The 25,591-nt window shown below is 47.9% G+C and overlaps 1 protein-coding gene across 2 annotated transcripts in view; it reads left to right on the top strand.

Annotated features, from left to right (window-relative positions):
* PPP3CC (protein phosphatase 3 catalytic subunit gamma) overlaps positions 1 to 25,591 on the top strand; it is a 200,682-nt gene that overhangs the window by 68,958 nt on the left and 106,133 nt on the right. For both annotated transcript variants that reach the window (XM_030202021.1, XM_030202022.1), the window contains exon 2: positions 3,766 to 3,963. In XM_030202021.1, the coding sequence (XP_030057881.1) occupies positions 3,766 to 3,963 (198 nt within the window). The remainder of the gene's footprint in view (positions 1 to 3,765; positions 3,964 to 25,591) is intronic.

Here is a 25,591-nt window from a genome sequence, read left to right on the forward strand (position 1 = left end):
CCAACCCATCCCCTCTTTAGCTTTTGATGTTCTGAGGCTGTAAGGTGGGTTTCTTGGAGGTAGGCAATGTCGGCCTTTTCTTTTTTTAACCAAGAAAGAATTTTAGTTCGCTTGATGGGGGAATGCAAGCCATCCACATTAAGTGTTATAATTTTCAGACTACCCATACCCCCGACACAGGTGCCTAATAATCTGATTCACTATGTGACATACCTTGCCAGCCTCCCAGCAGAGCCCGCAAGGTCTTAATCTGTGTGTGCCAACCTCCCTCATGGGTTTCCTACACCTCTGCTGCCTCCACAGTTTATTCACCTTACTCCCCACATATCCCTGGTGACCCATGTGCCTCCCGTTCTCAATGATCAAAGTCCTTCTCCAACCCCCCACCCTCCCACCCCCCCACACATCCAATACATTCATACCCTTACTGCCATACAATTCCCCATCCCCCCTCCTCCTCCCTTGTCCCTCCCACCCCTCCACTTTCCCTTCCCCCTTATTATTTGTCCTCATCCTTCACCTACCCAATACAGCCCAAAGAGGACATATACCCCACCCCCCCGCCTCTCCCTGTTATCCTAATATGGATGCAAAACTAAATATTGTAAACATTAATACCTAGGAACTTTCTTTATGCAACTATTTTTGCTTCTCCATCTACTTTCAACAGTTATTATTTAAACAACATATACATATTATTAACCAGCACATGTGTTTTGCTGACAGATCTTCTCTGTCCCATACTGTCTGCCCACTGACTTCCTCTGTTCCAAACTCTCAAGCATAGGACAGTAAAATAATGCTTTACCCTTCAGTTCCAAATCCACAGTGTCCTGACGGAGCAGCACAGTAGCGCCCACTAGTCTCTGCCCCTGCGCTCTTATAATATCACGATCATTGAGTCATAGGTACTCCCTGTGAGCATCCACTTCTGCCACTCCGTCTACTTTCATTAGTTATTAATTAAGAAATAGAAGCTCAGTTTTATCTTCTCACGTTTAAATCTGGGTAATGTTCCACCATTCAGCTCCAGCTCCTCGATTCTCACAGTTGAATTCAATGATCTCCTCTCCCGCTCTCTCATATCCCTTCCACTCTCTGTTCCGGCTCGTGTTGGGCCCGATTTCTTGCTTGATTGTATGTCTCCAGGAAAGCCTGCGCCTCTGCCACCTCCGATAGTACCAGGACCTTGCCCTCATGCCAGATTCGTAGTTTAGCCGGGTATTGCAAGGCGAATTTTACCCCTCGCTTGTAAAGCGCGGAGCACGTGGGCGCCATGGCCTTCCGCAAGAGCGCCACTCTGGCAGAGTAGTCATTAAACAGTAGCAGTCTGTGCCCTTCATACTCGAGTGCTTCTCTTGTTCTGGACGCTTTCAAGATGCGTTCTTTCGCCTGCCAGCTCGTATAATGCGCTATTGCTGTGCGGGTTCTGGTGGTATTCTCCCCCCTCGGTCCAACTCGATGCGCCCTGTCGCAGCAGTAGGGGCCTCCCTGGACATCCAGCCCCAACCGCTCTGGAAGCCATTTGGCGAAAAATTCATAAAGGCTCTGATCTTTTACCGCCTCTGGTAAGCCTATGACCCGTAAGTTATTTCTACGAGAGCGGTTTTCCTGCTCCTCCACCCGCTCTCGCATGACTTCCATCTCCTTTTGCAAAGCAGCCATCTGCACAGCGGTACTCCGCGCCTCGTCCTCCCGCGCGGAGATTCGCTGTTCCACCTCGCTGATGCGAGCCGCGTGCGAGTCGAATTTTTCATTTATTTCGTCGACCGCCGACTGTAGCTTGTTCAGTTTATCTGCCAGGGCAGCGGATACCGATCGAGAGATCTCCTGGGTCCATTCTGGCAGGAGCGTTAAGGTTGCTGGTGGCTGGTGTTGTGAGTCCGCCATTTTAGGGACGCTGCTCTTCGGGATATTCGACGGCTTTTTTTGTGCTTTTGAGGGCATACCTTGGTTATCCACCCTGTTGCAGACTCCTAGTGGATCCTGCCTTATTCCCCAACACTTTCTTTCTGGTCAGAGCTATCCAGTTTTGCGCAAATTGCTGATATTAGCGGGTAGGGTGCGGAGCCTCTTTGTCTTGCTGCTGCTTAGGTAGCAGGCATCACGTGACCCCCCAGGCAGCTCCTTGTGACTCTGGGCAAGTCACTTAACCCTCCATTGCCTGCCGCATTGAGCCTGCCATGAGTGGGAAAAGTGCAGGGTACAAATATAACAAAAATCACAACTTGTACCACATGGCTTTTTCAGAGTATGAGCCACATGGAATCCGAAGACAGCACATCTTTTCTCCTGCAGGAGTTGCCCTGGCATCCTCTCCTGGCTTCAGGGAGTTCTGCTGGCTCATTAATTATGCACAGAATTTTTTGGTGTATAACTGTGTAATTCCCTGGGGTGTAGATAGTGGATACATCCCTATATTAAAAAAAAAATAATAATCTTTTGATAGCTGTGATGCAGGAACATTAGCCAGTAGACATGCCTTTTCCTGTTACTGTAAAAGGATCTGGAGTGCAGAGTACCAAAAGCTGTACCTTCTCTTCTAGTGAATACCATCTCTTAGTCTGGGCTGCTGGCAAGTCCCTCTTTTATTATTTAGCCACTATGGAAAAATGAGTGTAAACTTTGCATTTGTTATAAAATGGGAACACTGGTAAGACATTTCCCAATTTGTTTTTTAGCAAATGCAGTTTTGTGCTTAAAATTATAGGCAAATGTTATAATTTATTTGTAATATTATTGCATTATCAAGTATTGATAATGAATGACTATGCTGCAACTACAATATTAAAGCCACTTTTCCATGATTGTGTGGCTACCCTATTTGTGGTGCCAGTATTTGTTCATGATAGAGTATATTCTGCATGGAGTGGCAGGTGTGGCTCTGGCTACTTAATTGGGCAGCCTAGATCATCCATTGCGGGCTTTCTTTCTTTATCTGCCATCATATACTATGCTACTGTGTAATGAGCACTGCTCTTTATTTTCTAATTCATTGATAAGAGAAATATGTACATGCTTATGAATCATAGGAGTTGACTGAAAAGAAGCTGTGAACTTGGGAGAACAAAGTTTGTTTTCTGTGTCCCTTTGCCCACTTACGTGATTATACCTCCCATTGCTTACATTGCAAGCTCTCTGAATCAAAAGAGGGAATAGCTTCATTGACATTTTCAGCTAACATTGAATGCACAATAAAAGGAAATAACTGAAAGGTAACTTAGATTTTAATTTTGACACTTTTTTTTGGTAATAGAAATAAAACAAAATGTTTAAAAAAAAAGGCTACGATACGTTTTTTTTATTGGGCTAAATACATTTTTTTGATTAGCTTTCAAAGATGACGTCGTCAGATCAGAAATGAACAAATGTTGACATATCAAAAGCATTCCAATATTAGTCTCACAGCAAGAGGGTTGGGTGGGATAGGTGAAAATCAGGAATTGCTGGGTGAGTGAGAGACAAGGAGAGATGGATGGGTGATAAGAGGGAGACAAAGCAGTATAATTTTATGGTTTATAATGGAATAGAAAACTCAGGTCTTTAAGTCCTGTCTGTCGGGTGTCAAAATGATGTCAATCCAACAGATTATAAATTATGTTGAAGGTACTGTACCTTTTCAGTGCCCTCTGTTTTATTTACTACCTCACACACAAGAGCCTGTTAATATATGTATTTGTGCTGTTTGCCGCAGCTGGTTAAAAATATGGTATTTATCTGTAAAGTCTTGCTCTAAAGCACTTCTACTTCTAATTTTTTTTCTAGCTGTCCCTTTCCCGCCTACATTGCGGCTTTCGACAAAGGAAGTGTTTGAGGATGGGAAGCCAAGACTTGACATTCTTAAGGGTCATTTGGTGAAGGAAGGCCGCCTGGAAGAAGATGCTGCTTTAAAGATCATCGATGATGGTGCTGCCATTCTACGACATGAAAAGACGATGATTGAAGTGGAGGCTCCAATCACAGGTTAGGAAATGCTCCCAACAAGGGATTCTCTACACAGTATACCAGCTTGCTTTCTGCCATTTTCTGTGGAGACTTACATAAGCTAATTATATTTTCATGCTTGGTATTACAAGGATGTGTATAAAAAGTGAGACAACACATTTCTTGAACACTCAACTAAAGAACTATAGTCACAGAAAGAACTACAGAGCTCAAGTTATTGAATCATAGTTATTACAGTGACCTCGGTCTGATTTTCTTTTTTTTCCATAGAAACATATAGGTGGTATTTGCAAAAGGCCTTTTTGTATATCTGAATTTGATAGCTATCTATATGAGCAGTTGTAGCAGTGTACAGAACTAGTAAGATTCTACATTGGACATTTCCAAACAACGGGTAAACCAAAAAGGGAAAGGCAGAAAATGTATAGCATGACATACTGAAATATATTAAGAGACTGAAACACACAGCAGATGTGGTAAAAATAATAACAAGAGAGAATTACGGAGAACAGTAGCATCCTATCAGTAAAAACAAGTAAGAAAGTTAGAACTAAAGAGTCAAATCCACAGTAGAAGTATTAATGTGAGCAAGTGCAAAGTGATGCATGTGGGAAAGAGGAGCCCGAATTATAGCTACGTCATGCAAGGTTCCATGGTAGGAGTGTCAGACCAAGAAAGGGATCTAGGTGCCGTCGTCGATGATACGTTGAAACTTTCTGCTCAGTGTTCTGCTGTGGCTAAGAAAGCAAATAGAATGTTAGGTGTTATTAGGAAAGGAGTGGAAAACAAAAATGAGGACGTTATAATGCTTTTGTATTGCTCCATGGTGCGTCTGCACCTCGAATATTGCGGCGACCAGAATTGAACACATCTCAAAAAAGATATAGTGGAATTAGAAAAGGTGCAGAAAAGGGTGATGAAAATGATAAAGGATGGGAGCGGGAGGGCAGGGGAGGGAGAAGAATTGCTGGACATGGATGGGCAGAGGGAGGCAGGGGAGAGAATTGCTGGGCATGGATGGGCAGAGGGGGGCAGGCAGGGAGAGAATTGCTGGGCATGGATGGGCAGAGGGGGGCAGGGGAGAGAATTGCTGGGCAGAGAGAGGCAGGGGAGAGAATTGCTGGACATGGATGGGCAGAGGGAGGCAGGGGAGAGAATTGCTGGGCATGGATGGGCAGAGGGGGCATGGGAGAGAATTACTGGGCATGGATGGGCAGAGGGGGGCAGGGGAGAGAATTGCTGGGCAGAGGGAGGCAGGGGAGAGAACTGCTAGGCATGGATGGGCAGAGGAGAGAATTGCTGGGCATGGATGGGCAGAGGGGGGCAGGGGAGAGAATTGCTGGGCATGGATGGGCAGAGGGGGCAGGGGAGAGAACTGCTGGGCATGGATGGGCAGAGGGAGGCAGGGGAGAGAATTGCTGGGCATGGATGGGCAGAGGGTGGCAGGGGAGAGAATTGCTGGGCATGGATGGGTAGAGGAGGGCAGGGGATAGAAGAGAGTTTCAGGACATGGATGGAGGGGAGGGCAAGAGAAATTCTGGACATGGATGGAGGGGAGGGAAGGGGAGAGAGAAGAAATGCTAGACATGGAGGGAAGATAGAGGAAGGAGATTAGATGAGGGAAAAGGAAGTGAGGAGAGAAACTGCACATGGATGGAGAAAATAGGCAGAAGCTGGATCCACTGTACAGTCAAGTCTGCGGAGGACCAGAAATGAAGAAGAAAGGAGGCAAGAAAAGAAATGGAAAGGAAGCCCTGGAAACGGAGTCAAGGGAACAGATAGAGAGCAGCAGAATCACATACTGGGCCAGCATGATCAGAGAAACAAAGTCACCAGACAAAGGTAGAAAAAAATAATTTTATTTTCATTATAGTGTTTGGAATATGTCCACTTTGAGAATCAGGTGCTGAACGTTAAAAGTTTATATTTATTTACTTATTTATGGCATTTTATCCCATATTAAACATGAATTAGATTGGAACCTGGGATCATTTAAATTTTTTTTTCCTGGAGAGAGTAATGCATTGCCCCCCCCCCCCCCCTGGCTATAGCCAGCTCTGCAATTTTGGGGGGGGGGGCGCAGTGGTGGATGGGGGGCGCCGAGGTGGACCGGGGAGAGAGCCTGTTGTTAAAAATTTACCAGCACACCACTGGCCCTTTCCCTGCCTTACCCATACCTCCGTGGATATGGACACATTGCTTAGCTTTCCCTGCCCTTCCCCACCAACAGTGGATGCAGGCACATAGGTTCGCCCTTTCCCTGCCTTTCCCACTCACCTGAGCCTCCGAAGTTCTATTTACCTCTGCTTTCCTCACAGCGTTAAAAAAATAAACAAAAAGGAACAGAGGTTTTTCCTTGCCTTTTTCTGTGGGACCGGAGCTGTGATACTCGGTCCAGTGAGGTAAGAGTGTTTTCTGACTCCTCCGGGGTGGGCCCGCGATCGGGGCAATTTTGGCGCGAACCGCCATTTTGAATTTTACCGCCGTTTTCGGCAGTGGCTGCAGAGAATGTAAAGCGCTGTTCCAAGTATGGCAAGCGCAGATCAGCAGTGGGGCTCTGTAAATCGTGCTGTACAGACGTTAGAGCCGGCCTGAGCATGGCGAGCGACGATTCTTCGCGCTCTGAGCTGGCAGCGGACGCCATTTTGAATTTACCATGTGGCACGACCTCCGCTGAGACGGAGAGTCCTGAGCCCGGGGGGAGGCCTCGGAGTGAGGCTGATATGAGAGATACTAACCTCGGCAGAAATCCGGGTGCCCAGGGTGAGTTTTTCTCCCCCGATTTTGTCTTATTAATGCATAAAGCATACATGCTTAAAAGAGCTCTCCCACAAAGCCCTGCAGGGGCCTCTTCTAATGCCCCCCCGTTGGATTCTAGCCTGGGTATGCCCTCTGAGGCGTTATTCCCTGATTATTGGCAGAATATGAAGCGCAGAAGGGCTCATTCCCCTTCAGAGAGTGCTGCACCTCCATTTCCCCCCCCCCCCCGTGGTCGGGCTGTGAGGATTCGGAGGACTCTGTCAGGCCTTCATGGTCTGAGGAGCCAGAGTCTGGTGCAGAAGTGACTCAGGATCTAGACGATCCCTCCGCGGTGAGGATTTTCCACCGTAATGAGCTGCCAGCGCTTATTTCTGCAGGCTCTCTCTATTGAGGACCCTGACAGTGGCTCAGCCTCCTCTGTGAATCCTAGGATGGCTAGTACCAAAAAGTCTGCTCGAGCCTTTCCTTTGCATGATTCCATCCAAGAGCTTATTTCGGCTCAATGGGCTGACCCCAAGGGACCGTTGAAAGTTTCCAGAGCTATGGGGCAATTATACCCTCTGAGTGAGGAGCATATGGCTCGCTTTGCTATGCCTAAAGTGGATGCCCTAGTCACAGCTGTGACAAAGAGAACTACCCTCCCTGTTGAAGGGGGTGTTGCCCTGAAGGATATTCAAGACCGTAGACTGGAATCAGCACTTAAACGGTCATTTGAACTTGCAGGTCTCACTATTCGGGTGTCTGCATGCAGTTGTTATGCTGCTAGAGCCTGCCTGGCTTGGATGCAACAGGCAGTGGAACAGCCCGGTGATGGAGCGGACCTCTTTTCAGATGTGGCTCCGCGGATGGAGTCGGCCTTGTCCTTTCTTGCTGATGCCCTTTATGATATTGTCAGAGCTTCGGCTAAACACATGGCAGTAGCAGTGGCGGCTCGACGTCTTCTTTGGCTACAGTATTGGGCGGCGGACATGGCCTCTAAGCAAAGGTTGGTGAAGTTGCCCTTTCAAGGCCTTCTGTTTGGTGAGGAGTTGGAGAAAATTGTGAAGGGCCTGGGTGAGGCTAAACCCCAGCGCTTGCCCGAAGATAGGCCTCGGCCTTCCTCTAAGGGTGCGGCGGTCCACTCCTCTTACAGACCTTGCTTTTGTGAAGCTCGAAGGTACCGCCCGGGGCGTTCTGCTGGGTTCACTTCTCGTGCCCGTTTTTAGTAGAGGAACTCTTTTCGCTCGGACAAACGTTTCGCAGCCACTGGCTCAAGGCCTGGAGTTCAGGGGTGACCCTCTCAATGATGGTGCGCCGGCCCTCTCCTCAAGTCCTGTCATCGGAGGACGTCTTTCCCTCTTTGCCGAGGAGTGGGCCAACATTTCCTCAGATCAGTGGGTCTTGGACCTGATCAGAGACTAGAATTCGACGCCCCTGTAAGAGACGTGTTTGTGGAATCCCGATGCGGTTCTGCCACCAAACGGGCGGCAGTAGAGGAGACTTTGCAAGGTCTGATTCAGATAGGGGCTGTGTCCCCGGTACCTCCCGCCGAACACGGCTATGGCCGATACTCCATCTACTTTGTGGTGCTGCGAAAAGGTGGGTCTTTTCGCCCTATTCTGGACTTAAAAGAATTAAATAAGTCCCTGAGAGTGCGGCATTTTCACATGGAAACCCTGCGCTCCGTCATTGCGGCGGTACAGCCAGGAGAGTTTCTCACGTCTCTGGACCTGAAAGAAGCTTACTTACACATTCCAATTTGGCCCCCGCACCAGAAGTTTCTGAGGTTTGCGGTGATGGGAAAGTATTTCCAGTACCGGGCCTTGCCTTTTGGCCTCGCCACAGCTCCCCGCACCTTTTCAAAGGTTATGGTGGTAGTAGCTGCCTTTCTAAGGCGAGAGGGTATTCGGGTTCACCCGTACCTGGACGACTGGCTCATTCGAGCAAACTCTGCTGCAGAGAGTCAGCATGTCACAGCCAGAGTGGTCTCAGTACTTCAATCTCTGGGCTGGGTCGTCAATTTGGCCAAAAGTCACCTGACCTCCTCGCAGTCTCTAGAATATTTGGGGGCCAGGTTCGAGACAGCCTTGGGGTATGTGTACCTACCTGAGCAAAGGCGGTGCAAGCTTCAGAATCAGGTCCGTCTGCTCCTGAGGATGCCCTGCCCGCAAGCTTGGGACATTATCCAGCTGCTTGGATCGATGACAGCCACCATGGAACTGGTGCCCTGGGCGAGAGCGCACCTGAAACCTCTACAGTATTCTCTACTCCAAAGATGGTCTCCAGTATCTCAGGATTATCAATGCAGACTCTCTTGGCTTCCTGCGGCCCGACTCATCATGGAGTGGTGGCTCTCGGACAGCATGCTGCGGCGAGGAGTGCCGCTGGCGCTCCCCGATTGGTGCCTAGTGGTGACAGATGCCAGCCTGAAAGGCTGGGGCGCACATTGCAAGGGGAAGCATGCCCAGGGTCTGTGGACACCTGAGGAGTCAGAGTGGTCCATCAACCGCCTAGAGTTGAAAGCGGTGTTTCAGGCGCTTCTAGCCTTTCAAGTGACCCTGGAAGGATTGGCTGTCAGAGTGATGTCGGACAACACGACAGCAGTGGCCTACATAAATCGACAAGGCGGCACTCAGTGCAGAGCTCTAGCCGCGCAGGCCGAACAGTTTGCCACTGGGCCGAGCTGCATCTTCAGTTTCTGTCGGCAGCTCACATTGCAGGTCAGAGCAACGTGCAAGCTGATTATCTAAGCAGGCATCAGATCGATCCAGCGGAGTGGGAACTTGCAGACGAAGTATTCCTGCAGATATGTGCCAAGTGGGGCAAGCCCGTGATGGATCTAATGGCGACAAGCACCAATGCCAAAGTCCCGTGCTTCTTCAGCAGACGGAGAAATCCTCACTCAGCGGGGTTGGATGCCTTGGCTCAACCCTGGCTTCCGGGCCTACTGTATGTGTTCTCTCTGTGGCCCTTGATAGGGCGAGTGCTCCTGCGGATTCGGCTGCATCCAGGAGAAGTGGTTCTTGTCGCCCCGGATTGGCCCAGGAGGCCTTGGTATACGGACCTCCGACAGATGCTCGTAGAGGATCCCCTTCAGTTACCTCTGGTTCCCAACCTGTTGTCACAGGGTCCGGTGACCATGGAGGACGCCGGCCGCTTTGGTCTTATGGCCTGGCGATTGAGATGGCGCAATTGAGAGACAAAGGCTATTCCAATAAAGTAATTACCACTCCTGCAAGCCCGCAAGCGTTCCACTTCCGTGGCTTTTGCCAGGATTTGGCGCCAGTTTGAAGTCTGGTGTGCTTCTAAAGAGATCCACACCCCTGCGGGCTCCTGTCTCGCCGATTCTGGACTTTTTGCAGGATGGTGTAAAAAAAGGCTTGGCCTATAATTCCCTGCGGGTGCAAGTGGCAGCATTGGCCTCCCTGTGTGGCAAGGTTGAAGGCGTGTCTTTAGGTGCTCATCCAGATGTGGCACGGTTTCTTAGAGGGGTGCTTCGGCTCCGTCCTCCCGTGTGTGCACCTTGTCCAGCGTGGAACCTGGAGCTAGTGCAGAAAGCCCTTCAGGGTGCTCCCTTTGAACCGCTTCGGCGTGCTTCAGAGAAAGATTTGACACTGAAGGCCATCTTTTTAGTGGCCATTACTTCGGCGAGACGGGTGTCAGAGCTCCAGGCGCTGTCCTGTAGAGACCCTTTTCTGCAGTTTTCGGAGTCTGGGGTCACGGTTCAGACCATGCCTTCCTTCTTGCCTAAGGTGGTTTCAGCGTTTCACCTAAACCAACCTATTTTCTTGCCCTCCTTTGTAGAGGAGGAGTTTCCAGACTCTTTTGGGCAATTGCACCTGTTGGACGTGCGCAGGACTCTGCTGCAGTATCTGCGAGTTACTAACTCTTTCAGGACCTCTGATCATATGTTTGTTTTGCTATCAGGGCCTCGCAGAGGGTCTCCAGCGTCTAAAGCCACTATTGCCCGCTGGCTTAAAGAATCTATCTTTTCAGCTTATTTGCTTGCCGGCCGGCCTCCGCCTGATGCCTTTAAGGCGAATTCCAGTAGAGGAATTTCCTCTTCTTGGGCTGAAACTGGAGCACACTCTCATCAAGAGATTTGTAGTGCAGCAACATGGGCTTCTAAGCTCTCTTTTGCCCGACATTACAGGCTGGATGTGGCTGCCAGGAGGGATGCACATTTTGGAGCGCAAGTGGTGTGGCTTGTTCCCGCCCTATCTAGGGATTGCTTTGATACATCCCATCTGTAATGGCTGCATCTGCTTGATGACAAGGAAGGGAAAATTAGGTTCTTACCATGGTAATTTTCTTTCCTTTAGTCATAGCAGATGCAGCCATGATCCCTCCCTGTCTGATTGCTATCTGCTGTAAATCTATTTCAGGTTCTGTTCATGTTTCCTGGAGACTCCGTCCTTGGGAGAAAGTCTGAAAACAGTCTTCAGGATTCTTGTTCAATTAAAGGAGGATGACTTAATTCTCTTCAGTTTCATGTTTTGGAGGATGAGTTTACTCCCTCCGGGAGGATGAGTTTATTCCCTCCAGTTATGTCTCAGTGGAGGATGACTTTATGCCCTCTGGGAGGATGTTTCATTCCCTCCATTCTGAGTTAATGCCCTTTGTTGTAGGGCCATCGTTCGCTGTGAGGAAAGCTCATGTTATTTCCATTGCGGTTTGCCATACTGCTTTGGAAGCTTCAATTACTGAAGGAGAGGCAGTGGAGCAAGCTGGTATGAGGCACTGAAAAAAGTGTGCTCTCTATCTCCCTCTGCTGGTTGATGGACACAACTCATCTGTAATGGCTGCATCTGCTATGACTAAAGGAAAGAAAATTATCACGGTAAGAACCTAATTTTCCCTTTCTGGGATAAGCAGTATAAAATGTTTCTCTGAGGACAAGCAGACTGCTTGTTCTCACATGTGGGTCGGCGTCCACGGCGGCCCAGGAAACGGCAAATTTTTTCAGAGCAAAAATAAAAAAGTTTTCCAGAGCCTTCTGGCACGTGGGTCGCGCACACCGCGCATGTGCGGACGACTTCCCACACGTCACATGAGCGTTCCCGTTCAGTTTTTTCTTGTCCGCGGTGAGGTGAAGAGGTTTTTTTCCTGTTCGCTTCGCTGGCCCAGGAAAAAGTTTTTTTTTTTTTTTCTTTTTATCGTTATTTGTTTTTTTTTTTTTTTACCCTGGTATTTTCATCTTAGTTTTGGCCACTTTCTAAGTTTTCTTTCTTTTCGATGCAGCCAGCTTTAGGCCTTGCGGTCGGGTTTTTCTCCTTTTGTGCCTTTACTTTTTTGGCACGATCGCGTCTTTTACTTTCGCTGAAGCCGTTTTTCCATGATTCAGGAGAACGGTTGACTATGCTCTCTGGACTTTTACGCAGACTGGGAGTGCATGTGTTTTCCTTCTCTTGATGATTGGCTAGTGAAGAACACCTCGCAAGAAGGGTGCTCTGGAGTCCATGCGAATGACTATTCGGGTTCTAGAGCTACTGGGGTTCGTCATAAATTATCCTAAGTCCCATCTCACCCCAGTCCAAAAATTGGAATTCATTGGAGCCCTGTTGAACACTCCGCTTGAGCTTATCTTCCCGATGCAAGGGCGGACAACCTTCTCTCCCTGGTGTCCATGGTTCGAGTGTCTCAGCAGGTCACGGCTCGGCAGATGTTGAGACTTCTGGGGCACATGGCCTCCATCCACAGTTCATGTAACGCCCATGGCACGTCTACATATGAGATCAGCTCAATGGACCCTAGCTTCCCAGTGGTTTCAAGCTGTGGCAGATCTAGAGGATGTAGTCCAACTGTCCACAAGCTTTCGGAATTCTCTTCAGTGGTGGATGATTCGATCCAATTTGACCTTGTGGAGACCATTGCAAGTTCCTCAGTCACAGAAAGTGCTGACGTTGGATGCATCGCTCCTGGGGTGGGGAGCTCATGTAGATGGGCTCCACACTCGGGGAGCCTGGTCCTTTCAGGAAAAAGGTCTGCAGATGAACCTCCTGGAATTAAGCGCGATCTGGAACACTCTAAAGGCTTTCAGAGATCGGCTGTCCAACCAAGTAATCTTAATTCAGACAGACAATCAGGTTGCCATGTACTACACCAACAAGCAGGGGGCACCGGATCTCGCCCTCTGTGTCAGGAAGCCGTCCAGATGTGGCTTTGGGCACGCCGTCACAGCATGTTTCTCCAAGCCACTTCTCTGACAGGCGTAAACAACAGTCTGGCCGACAGGCTGAGCAGGATAATGCAACCTCACGAGTGGTCACTGAACATGGGCGTAGTCTGCAAGATTTTCCGAGCGTGGGGCACCCCTTGAGTGGATCTTTTTGCCACTCAGATCCCAAGCCCACGACAGACTAGCGTCAGATGCCTTTCTCCTACATTGGGGGACAGGCCTTCTGTATATGTGTCCTCCCATACCTCTAGTATGGAAGACTTTGCTGAAACTCAAGCGAGACTGCAGAACCATGATCCTGATTGCACCCTTCTGGTTGCGTCAGATTTGGTCCCCTCTTCTTCTGGAGTTGTCCTCCGAAGAACCGTGGAGTTTGGACTGTTTTCCAACCCTCATCAAATGTGTCTTAGGTTAGTGCTTCCCAAGTCCCGTTCTGGAGTACCCTTTATCAGTCAGATTTTCATGATGATATAGTAAATGACTATAATGAATATGCAAGAAAGAGATTTGCATATAATGGAGGAAGTGTATGCAAACCAAGTTCATACATATTTATTGTGGATATCCTGAAAACCTGACTGGCAAGGGGTATTCCAGGACTAGACTTAGGAGACACTGTCTTAGGCTGTGTAGGGGCTATGTGGAGGAGGTGAGTAAACTGAATCATGTATTTTATATAGATAGATATTTGTGTCTGTCTTAAAGAGTGTCGATGTAGACAGTTGGACTACATCCTCTAGATCCCCTGCAGCTTGAAACCACTGTGGAGACCATGTGGAATATTTGTGACGAATGGGTATGTGTGTGGTGGGTGGAGTATATGCTACTTTAGATAGTGATCAGTTGCTACTGGCAGTGTCACTGGATCTTGCATCAGCCTTTGATCTGGTCACTCATCAGCTTTGCTTACATGATCAATTAAGATCAACTGGAATAAAGGGAACGTTTATGAAGTGGTTTATTTAATTTTTGACAGCTTGTACATTTGTATTAAGGGATCGGACTCATCTAAGATGCAAAACCTCAGTTGTGGGGTAACCCAGGATATGACCCTTTCACTTATTCTATTTAATATTTTTTGGGTCCATTGCTTACTATAATACAGGAGTTTCCGATTAGTGCCCATGTATATGTGGATGATATTTTATGGATAGCTAGAGTTTCTACTGTAGCATTAGATCTGGGTCCATTACAGAACTGCCTTAATACTATTTACAACTGGCTTACTAAATACTATTTAGTATCAAATATGACAAAGACAACTGCATTTTGGCTTAAAAGAAATTCAGTTTGCCCTCCGATAGTTCCAGTACTATTGGGAACACCTGCAATGGTGGTAAATTCATTTAGATATTGATTCTCATCTTATTTTTTCTGCTTAGATGTTGAGTGGCCTTACGAAAAATTAGATCATTTAGACATTTTTTTAATGAATCAGTGCTACATATCTCATATTGATTTGTGCCGCTTTTTGGACATTTTTCTGTTTCAAAAATAAGTTCCTTAATGTGATAAAGTGCAAAGTGATGCATATAGGAAAGAGAAACCAAAACTATGCATATAGGAAAGAGAAACCAAAACTATGCAAGGTTCTACATTAGGAGTTACCATGCAGGAAAAGGATCTAGGTGTCATAATTGATGACACATTGAAATCCTTTGTTAAGTGTGCAGAAGCAGCTAAGAAAGCAAATAGAATGTTAGAAATTATTAGGAAAGGAATGGAGAACAAAACTGAGATTATTATGCCTGTGTATCAGTCAGTCTACGGTGCAACTGCACCTCGAATATTGTGTGCAATTCTGGTCACCGCATCTCAAAAAAGATATAGCAGAATTAATAAAGGTACATAGGCGACAAAAATGATAAACGGGATAGGAGAACTTCCTTATGAGGAAAGACTAAAGAGGGTAGGGCTCTTCAGCTTGGAGAAGAGACGGCTGAGGGGAGATATGATTGAATGCTATATTTCTTCATTCAGTGTGTAATTGGATTTCATTGCCAGAGCACATGTAAAATCTGTTTTACTCTTTTGGGATCTTACCAGGTACTTGTGACCTGAATTGGCCACTGTTGGAAAAAGGATATTGGGCTTGAAGGACCTTCGGTCTGTCCCAGTATGGCAATGTTTCTGTTCTTAGGTTTTGAGGATGTTCCTTCTGACAGTGCTGTAATGATAATACCCTATACACCTAATTGAATGTTTAGATCATCTGTAGAACACAGACTGGCCCTTACCAGCACTTTCATGTGCTGATTGGGAATTACCCATTTGAGTGCATTTTTTTGGTTGGTATTGACATCTAATCATCTTCCTTCTGAACTCCAGAAAAAGAGTTCATTAAAACATTTTAAGTCTCTGCTAAAAGTTTGTTGTTTCAAGTTGGCTTATGGGGTAGAAGCTATCTGTGGAGAAACAGTTGGTTTTCAAGCCTGTGAATTGTAAATGTTTTCATGAAATGTATTTCTCTTGATTGGCCAGCAGATGGAGTTTCTTTTGTTTCTTAAAGTTGTTGCAGAAAAGGCGGTTTTCTTTTCCAGTTTAAGCTTGTGGAAAGGCAATCTGCAGTATCACTGGCCAGATACTTTCAAAGTTGGTGCCCTGGGTTCTCATTGGCCCTGGAGTTCAAATCTAGTGAGGAGGTACTGGATTTTCCCCATTCTCAGCTGGAGAGAACAGAGGAGAAACATCTCTGTCCTGAGACCCTGTTCATGATTTGTGAGAAGTTAATTTCCTGAAACTCCTAAGGTGCTACCCAGTTAGTAAGAAGTGTTTATTATTATTATTATTATTATTTATTGCACTTGTATCCCACATTTTCCCACCTATTTGCAGGCTCAGTGTGGCTTACAAAGACCTGTTATGGCATCGCCATGCCAGGTTAAATAATCCAATTGGTGTTATAAAGAAGTTAATGAAGACAGGAGGATTTGTTCAAGCAGTTGTAGAAAAATAACATTCCGAGTAAAGTTGGATAGTTGTTGTGTTATAGTTAGTTAAGGGTTCTCGTGGTAGGCTTTGTTAAAGAGGTAAGTCTTCAGGGATTTGCGGAAGTTGGTTAATTCGTTGATCGTTCTCAGGTGAGTTGGAAGTGAATTCCATAGCTGAATTAGATAGTTTTAATGGCAATCTTTGTTTTGGTTATCTGTTATTGCTTGCTGTACCTTTTCATCTGTTTTTCAAGCGTTCACTGTTCTAATGGACAATAAACCTGTTAGTTTATTGGTTCTGTTGTCCTGGACCAACTACTAATCCTGGTAGTTTGTGTGTTGGGTTTGTGGGTGATTCCAGGAACTATGGGACCCCTGAGAGTGTGGCCCAAGTAGCCTGGAAATCACCGGGGAATAACTTGAGAGTGGGAGATTTGCCCAGAGGCAAGTGGGACCCAGCCAGTGGGAGGAGGGTGCTAGTATAGCGCACGTGCCCAGGTGCAGGCAGGCCCGAGCAGTGCTGGAGACAGACCCTCCAGGTGGCCGCAAGGTTAACCCCAGGCGGGTACTAGGTGTTCCGTGACACTGTCTTTCACTAAGGTACCTATAAAGGGAACCACCTTCGATCTCTCCTCCCCCCACCATCACTCATTACAAATCCACCCAGTAGGTACCAGGGAAGGGTGCAGAGCGCGAGAGGATCAAGGTGATATTTTTGAAAGGGGATCAGCAGGTGGGGAATTGAGGAAGATATTTTGGAAAGATATCATGGAATTGAGGGGTAATACCACAGGGGATTGAGGGTGTTCCTTTTCAGAGGGAATTGAGTGGCTGATGGTAAGGGGTGGTAAATTTTGATAAGGGATTGGAGGGGTGGGATGGCAAACTTGCTGCCATCATGGACCGGTCCCTTTAAAGGATTGTGGATAGAATGGAGATTGTTGCATCAACATATTGTTCTAAATGTGAGCAGGTAGAGGACACTTTTTTATATTGTGTGGGAATGTCTGCAGATAGCTGATTTTGGATTTGTTCTATGGGAACATTGGAGTGGCATGCTTAGAAAACACCTCCAAAAAAAACCCCGTTTGTTTTTGTTGGATAGGGGAACTGATATTACTTAGATTGGAGGCTTGTCCAATTGCAAAATGTTGTATAGCGAAGATACATACCTGTAGCAGGTATTCTCCGAGGACAGCAGGCTGATTGTTCTCACATGTGGGTCGGCGTCCACGGCGGCCCAGGAAATGGCAAATTTTTTCAGAACAAAAATAAAAAAGTTTTGCCAGAGCCTTCTGGCACGCGAAGCATGTGCACTGCGCATATGCAGACAACTTCCCGCCCGTCGCATGAGCATTTCTGCTCAGTTGGATTCTAAACCCCAAACAGATTCTGTAGCACTGACTGCCCAGACCGACTGTCGCGTCGCATATCCTGCTGGAGGCAGTAGTGAGATGTGACTGTGTGGACTGAAACATTACAGAATTGATGTGAGGCGCGTGAGGACACGTGGTTTGGAGTGGAGGTTTCCCACCCACTTTGAGGAATTGCTTTGGTGTACATCCCATCAGTTTCTGGATTGATCTGCTGCAGAGGCTGAGGAAGGAAAAATTACGACTTATCTGATAATTTTCTCTCCTTTAGTCACAGCAGATGAATCCAGGATCTCTTGTTCCTATCTGCCATGTTTTTCGTTTTTGTATTTCAGATGACGGTTTCCGATGTAGTGGCTCACAGAAAGGAAGGTGTTACTACTATAAGATATATATTTTCCTGTAGTTGAATGTTGAGGTTTGTTTGTGAGAAAGGTTTGCTTGTCTTTTTTTTTTTTTTTTGTTGCTTTGCTTTGTTATACTGAAGGGATAAGGAGCTTGGGCGTCCAGGGTCACTTCCTTCATTTCAATGTTCTCTATTCTCCACCTGCTGGTAGGTGGATACAACCCACCAGTTTCTGGATTCATCTGCTACGACTAAAAAAGAAAATTATCAGGTAAGTCGTAATTTGTTTCTTATTTGCTTTCCTTATCTGTTGTGAATTGTATTGTTTTAGTTTAGCTCACTGTTCTCCTAGTTCTCTTATCTTCTCCCACTTTACCAGCGCATCTTTCAAATACTTTCCCATTTTACCAAAGTCATCAGGTTTTAAATCCAGGTCTATAAACTCATATTCCTTGTCATCAAGCAGATGAAGCCATTACGTATGGGTTATGTCCATCAACCAGCAGGGGAGATAGAGAGCACTCAAACTTCCTCAGTGCCCTCTTGGCCAGCTAGCTCCACTGCCTCTTCAGTATTCTCTATCTCCCCTAGCAGGGTGGCTGCAGCTTCTTCGAGCTCCAGAAAAATCTGCCGGGAGGTGGTTCCTGGCTTGCCAGTTGTTAACCGGGGTGTTGGAGGCTATAGCAGCTTCACTTTAAAGGCACATAGGTTAGCCCTTTCCCTGCCTTACCCATACCTCCGTGGATGTGGACATATTGCATTGCTTTCCCTGTCCTTACCCACCAACAGTGGATGCAGGCATATAGGGTCGCCCTTTCCCTGCCTTTCCCACTTATCTGAGCCTCCAGAGTCTTCAATACCTCTGCTTTCCTCACAGCTTTAAAAAAAAAAAAAAAAAAAAAAAAGTCGCATCGCGTTTTTAAACGCAGAGACGCTGGAACAGAGGTTTTTTGACCTGATTTTCAGCAGGATCGTAGTTGTACGCTAGATCCTTTGAGGTAAGAGTGTTTTCCAACTCCTCCGGGGTGGGCCCGCGATCGGGGCAATTTTGGCGCGAAACCGCCATTTTGGATTTTACCGCCATTTTTTGGCGATGGCTGCGGACAATGTAAAGCGCTGTTCCACGTGTGGCAAGCGCAAATCAGCAGCAGGGCTCTGTAAATCGTGCTGTACAGGCATAGGAGCCGGCCCGAGCATGGCGAGCGATGTTTCTTCCCGCTCTGAGCTGGCAGCGGGCGCCATTTTGCTTACACCGCAAGGCGCGGCCTCCGTGGACACGGAGAGACCTGAGCCGGGTGGGGCACCTCGAGATGAGGTTATTTCAGGAGTGGCTAGCACCGGACAGGATTTGGGTGCCCAGGGTGAGATTTTCTCCCCGGATTTTGTGCTTTTGCTGCATAAAGCATACATGATGAAAAGAGCCCTCCCTCAAGGGTCGCCTGAGGCCCCTTTGATTGCCCCCCCCCCCCCCCCCCCCCGATGGATTCTGGCCTGGGACTGCCCAGTGAGGTTTTCCCGGATGATTGGCCCAAAGATAAGCGCAGAAGGGTTAATTCCCCTTCAGATTGTGGTGCACCTTTTTCCCCCCCGTGGTCGGGGTGTGAGGATTCGGAGAACTCTGACAGACGTTCTTGGTCTGAGGAACCGGAGTCAGGTGCGGATTTACCACAGGATCTGGATGATCCCTCCGCGGTGAGGATTTTCCACCGTGATGAGCTGCCAGCGCTTATTTCAGATACCCTGCAGGCCCTCTCGATTGAAGATCCTGACAGTGGCATGGCCTCCTCGGGTAATCCCAGGATGGCTAGTACCAAGAAAGCTGCTCGAGCCTTCCCTTTGCATGACTCCATCCTAGAGCTTGTGTCGGCTCAGTGGGCTGACCCCGAGGGACCTTTGAGAGTTTCCAGGGCTATGGGGCAGTTATACCCTCTGCGTGAGGGGCATATGGCTCGTTTTCAAATGCCTACAGTGGATGCCCTAGTCACTGCGGTGACAAAGAGAAAAACCCTCCCTGTTGAAAGAGGTGTTGCCCTGAAGGATGTTCAAGACCGTAGGCTGGAAACAGCCTTGAAACGGTCCTTTGAAATTGCAGGTCTCACTGTTCGGGCGTCTGCATGTAGCTGTTATGCTGCTAGAGCCTGCCTAGCTTGGCTGCAACAGGCAGTGGCACAGCCCGGAGATGGAGCGGAGCCCTTCTTGGATGTGGCTCCGCGGATGGAGGTGGCCTTGTCCTTTCTGGCTGATGCCCTTTATGACCTTGTCAGAGCTTCGGCTAAACAAATGGCAGTAGCAGTGGCGGCTCGCCGTCGTCTGTGGCTACGACACTGGGCAGCGGACATGGCCTCTAAGCAAAGGTTGGTGAAGTTGCCTTTTCAAGGACTTCTCCTATTTGGTGAGGAGTTGGAGAAAATTGTGAAAGGCTTGGGTGATCCAAAACCCCAGCACTTGCCCGAAGATAGGCAGAGGCCTTCCTCTAAGGGCCAGGCGGTCCACTCCTCGTACAGACCTCGCTTCCGTGAAGCTAGAAGGTACCGCCCGGGGCATTCGGCTGGGTTCACTTCACGTGCCCGTGGTCAGCAGAGGAACTCCTTTCGCTTGGACAAGCGTTCCGCAGCTGGTGGCTCAAGGCCAGGAGTTCAGGGGCGACCCTCTCAATGATGGTGCGCCGGCCCTCTCCTCGATGGCTGTCATCAGAGGACGACTTTCTCTCTTTGCCGAGGAGTGGGCCAAGATTTCCTCAGATCAGTGGGTTCTGGACCTGATCGGAGATGGATACAGAATAGAATTCAACGCCCCAGTAAGAGACGTGTTTGTGGAGTTCCGATGCGGTTCTGCCGTCAAACGGGCGGCGGTGGAGCAGACTTTACAAGGTCTGATTCAGTTAGGGGCGGTGACCCCGGTGCCTCCCGCCGAGCAAGGCTGCGGCCGATACTCCATCTACTTTGTGGTGCCACGAAAAGGTGGGTCCTTTCGCCCTATTCTGGACTTAAAAGAAGTGAACAAGTCCCTGAGAGTGCGGCATTTCCACATGGAATCCCTGCGCTCCGTCATTGCAGCGGTTCAGCTAGGAGAGTTTCTCACGTCTCTAGACCTGAAAGAAGCTTACTTGCACATACCGATTTGGCCCCCGCACCAGAAGTTTCTGAGGTTTGCGGTGTTGGGAAAACATTTCCAGTTCAGGGCCTTGCCTTTTGGCCTCGCCACAGCTCCCCGAACATTTTCGAAGGTAATGGTGGTAGTAGCTGCTTTTCTCAGGCGAGAAGGTATCAGGGTTCACCCGTACCTAGACGACTGGCTCATCAGAGCAGACTCTGCAACAGAGAGCTTACAAGCTACAGCCAGAGTGGTCTCAGTACTGCAATTTCTAGGCTGGGTCGTCAATATGGCCAAAAGTCACCTGACCCCTTCACAATCTCTAGAATTTTTGGGGGTCAGGTTCGACACAGTCTCGGGTTATGTGTTCCTACCCGAGCTAAGGCGGTGCAAGCTTCAGAATCAGGTCCGTCTGCTCCTGAGGATGCCCCGCCCGCGAGCTTGGGACATTGTCCAGCTGCTGGGATCGATGACAGCCACGATGGAAGTGGTCCCCTGGGCGAGAGCGCACCTGAGATCGCTACAGTATTCCCTACTCCAGAGGTGGTCTCCAATTTCTCAGGATTACCAATGCAGACTCTCTTGGCTCCCTGCGGCCCGACTCAGCATGGAGTGGTGGCTCTCGGACAGCATGCTGCGGCGAGGAATGCCGCTGACGCTCCCCACTTGGTGCCTAGTGGTAACGGATGTCAGCCTGAAGGGCTGGGGCGCACATTGCAAGGGGAAGCATGCCCAGGGTCTATGGACACCCGAGGAGTCGGAGTGGTCCATCAACCCCCTAGAGTTGAAAGCGGTGTTTCAGGCGCTTCTGGCTTTTCAAGTGACCCTGGAAGGATTGGCTGTCAGAGTGATGTCGGACAACACGACAACAGTGGCCTATATAAATCGACAAGGCGGAACAAGGTGCAGAGCACTAGCCACGCAGGCCGAACTGATTTGCCACTGGGCCGAGCTGCATCTTCAGTGTCTGTCGGCAGTTCATATTGCAGGTCAGAGCAATGTGCAGGCCGATTATCCGAGCAGGCATCAGATTGATCCAGCAGAATGGAATCTGGCAGACGAAGTATTCCTGCAGATCTGTGCCAAATGGGGCAAGCCTGTGATGGATCTCATGGCGACAAGTTCCAATGCCAAAGTCCCATACGTCTTCAGCAGACGGAGAGATCCTCGCTCGGCCGGGTTGGATGCCTTGGCTCAACCCTGGCCTCCGGGTCTTCTTTTTGTGTTTCCCCCATGGCCCTTGATAGGGCGCCTGCTCTTGCGGATTCGGCTGCACCCAGGAGGAAGTGGTCCTCATCGCCCCGGATTGGCCAAGGAGACCTTGGTATGCAGACCTCCGACAGATGCTCCTGGAGGCTCCTCTGCCGTTGCCTCTGGTACCGAACCTGTTGACTCAGGGTCCGGTAGCCATGGAGGACGCCTGCCGCTTTGGTCTTCCGCATGGCTATTGAGAGGGCGCAATTGAGGGATAAAGGTTATTCCAATAAAGTGATTACCACTCTCCTGCAAGCCCGCAAGCGGTCCACTTCCGTAGCTTATGCTAGGATTTGGTGCCTGTTTGTGTCTTGGTGTGCTTCCAGAGCCATTGCACCAATGCGGGCTCCTGTCTCGCCGATTCTGGACTTTTTGCAGGAAGGTGTACAAAAAGGCTTGGCCTATAATTCCCTGCGGGTGCAAGTGGCAGCGTTGGCCTCCCTTCATGGTAAGGTGGGAGGCGTGTCTTTGGCTGCTCACCCAGATGTGGCACGGTTTCTTAGAGGGGTGCTTCGGCTCCGACCTCCCGTGCGAGCACCCTGTCCAGCTTGGAACCTGGGGCTAGTTTTGAAAGCCCTGCAGGCATCTCCTTTTGAGCCGCTTCGGCGAGTATCGGAGAAGGATTTGACACTGAAGGCCATTTTTCTGGTGGCCATTACCTCGGCGAGACGGGTGTCAGAGCTCCAGGCACTGTCCTGTAGAGACCCATTTCTGCAATTTTCAAAGTCCGGAGTCACGGTTCGGACCGTGCCTTCCTTTTATGCCTAAGGTGGTTTCAGCGTTTCACCTAAACCAGCCTATTTTCTTGCCCTCTTTTTCAGAGGAAGAGTTTCCAGAATCTTTTGGGCAGCTGCACCTTTTGGATGTGCGCAGGACTCTGCTGCAGTATCTGCGAGTTACTAACTCTTTCAGGACTTCTGATCATCTGTTTGTTTTACTATCAGGTTCTCGCAGAGGGTCTCCAGCATCTAAGGCCACTATTGCCCGCTGGCTCAAAGAGACTATCTTTTCAGCTTATCTGCTGGCCGGCCGGGTGCCGCCTGTAGCCTTTAACGCGCATTCTACTAGAGCGATTTCTTCCTCTTGGGCTGAAACTGGAGCACTCTCTCTTCAAGAGATATGCAGTGCAGCAACATGGGCTTCTAAGCTCTCCTTTGCCAGACATTACAGGCTGGATGTGGCTGCCAGGAGGGATGCGCATTTTGGAGCACAAGTGCTAGCGCGTGGTGTGGCTTGTTCCCACCCTATCTAGGGATTGCTTTGTTACATCCCATACGTAATGGCTTCATCTGCTTGATGACAAGGAAGAGAAAATTAGGTTCTTACCATGATAATTTTCTTTCCTTTAGTCATAGCAGATGAAGCCATGAGCCCTCCCTGTTTGATTGTCAGTATGCTGTAAATTGGTTGTTTCAGGTTCTGTTTTAATTTCCTGAAGTTCCTTCCTTGGGAGAAAGTTGGAAAACAATCTTCAGGATTCATGTTCAGTTTAACTTTAGGAGGATGAGTTCATTCCCTCCAGTATGTTTTTTTGGAGGATGTGTTGATTCCCTCCAGGAGGCGCGTGTGTTCCCCTCCAGTTCTATAAATAGGAGGATGAGTTCATTCCCTCCAGTGTGTTGGGAGGATGTGTGATTCCCTCCAGGAGGTGCGTGTGTTCCCCTCCACTTCTACAATAAGGAGGATGAGTTTATTCCCTCCAGGAGGATGTGCATTCCCTCCTTTATGAGTTCATGCCCTTGTGATGGGCCATCGTTCGCTGTGAGGAAAGCTCTTGTGATTCCCATTGCGTTTTGCCATACTGCTTTGGAAGCTTCAAATACTGAAGAGGCAGTGGAGCTAGCTGGCCATGAGGGCACTGAGGAAGTTTGAGTGCTCTCTATCTCCCCTGCTGGTTGATGGACATAACCCATACGTAATGGCTTCATCTGCTATGACTAAAGGAAAGAAAATTATCATGGTAAGAACCTAATTTTCCCTTATGCCTTAGCTTTTATATCAGACTATACCATTTGATCACTGGTGCTCAGTTGGACACCAATCTGGGCATTATAAGGTGTGTCTATTTGTGAGCACTAGGTCCATTTTTCCCCTTCCCCCTCATGGGTTCCATCACAGTTTGAGCAGAGCCCCTTAAAAGGTATCTACAGTCTCTCTACTTAGATTCTACAAATGAGATAGCCCGCTCCACATTTATCTGACAAGCTGGTCTTTTGTCAACACTACCTCACTATTCATTCCCATCTTTTGGGTATCCTTGGCTATATTTGTCAAATTCCTCTCTTAGCTGGTGGTATGTAGACCACTTTGTTATAAATGAAAGTGCCTTTCTCCTCCTTCCCTGTCAGTGCCAGTCAAGCCCCCACCCCTGTGGGCCAACACTTTACAAGACCAGAACACTGCACCAGTGATTTCACAGTAAGAATACTGAAAGGTAATTTTAAAACAATACAGGAACGTAAGACCTTTGAAGTAAGAATGATTGAATATTTTGACACCCAACAGACAGGACTTAATAAGGATCTGGGTTTTCTAGCCCATTATAAACCATAAAGTTGTATTTCTCTGTTTATCACCCTCCTCTCACCTACCAACACCCATCCTGTTAGAATATCAATGAAATGCTTTGATGTCCCAATGCATACCCCCACCCTCCCACTCTGTCAGACTGTCAAAGTAATGCTTTGATGTTTCTCTTATATATACTATCTGCTACCACATTTGCTTATTTCCGATCTGATGAAGAAGGGCAACCTTCAAAAGCTAATCAAGAAATGTAATAAGTTATGTCCAATAAAAAAGGTATCATCTTATTTTATTTTCCATGTTTTATTTTGTTTGATTTCTATTGATAAGTTAATTTAATATTTTTGACCTAAAGAACTGCGTCTTCCTCTTTTCAGTCATCTCTATTATTCCTATACAGATTAGAGCCTGGCATGGCTGTATTCCATACATGGGAATCAAACTATTTCCATAATACAACAGTATCTTAAGTCTGTTCCATTAGGGCTTGCAGGTCTGGAACTTTTATTCTATAGTGTGCAAGCATTTCTGCTTATAGCTTTCCAGCTTTTTTTTTTTGCTAACTTGCTTATGTTCTGTATAGCTTATCCTTCTATCCATCAGTTTTCCATCCATGAGCATTATTGAGTCAGGCACATAAGTGGACTGTGACATTTGAGAGCTCAAGCTCAGAACTAAGTGTGAGTATACATAGCCCTTCCTGTTTGCAGTGGTCTCCTCAGTCTGTTTTGTGTTTCTGATCTGCTTAACAGATAACAAAAGCGAATAATTCCAACCTAGCCTGCAGTGTGAGAGAAAGATCATAAACTTTTGACACCCACTCCTGATATCTTATTTGTCTGAAATTAGTCTCCTAGACTTTGGACTTGCTGCAGAACACATCCACAAGCCTAGAATGATTGTCTTCTGGACCATAGTCACAATTATGAGGTGGTGAAGGGATTCCTGCTTATCCAGGAGGAGGAAAGAAAGACATTGTTAGCATGGAGATTGGCTAACTCTGCCCACTAATAGTGCCTCCTTAGTGGAAGTTGTCTCTACCTCCCTGTGCAGGGACTTTAGAAGTCCAGACACAAAGGAGCAGTGCCAAGGATCTTCCAGATGTGCATGAAAGTCCTTAGAGGTTTCTAGGCTTAAAGTGCAGTCATCTGTACACTTGCACAGGCCTGAGGTGAAAGCATCCTCAGAGGTTCCTGCCGAAGCACTA

Source organism: Microcaecilia unicolor, chromosome 4 (genome assembly GCF_901765095.1).
Source record: "Microcaecilia unicolor chromosome 4, aMicUni1.1, whole genome shotgun sequence".
In the NCBI taxonomy this organism is placed as follows: Eukaryota; Metazoa; Chordata; class Amphibia; order Gymnophiona; family Siphonopidae; genus Microcaecilia; species Microcaecilia unicolor.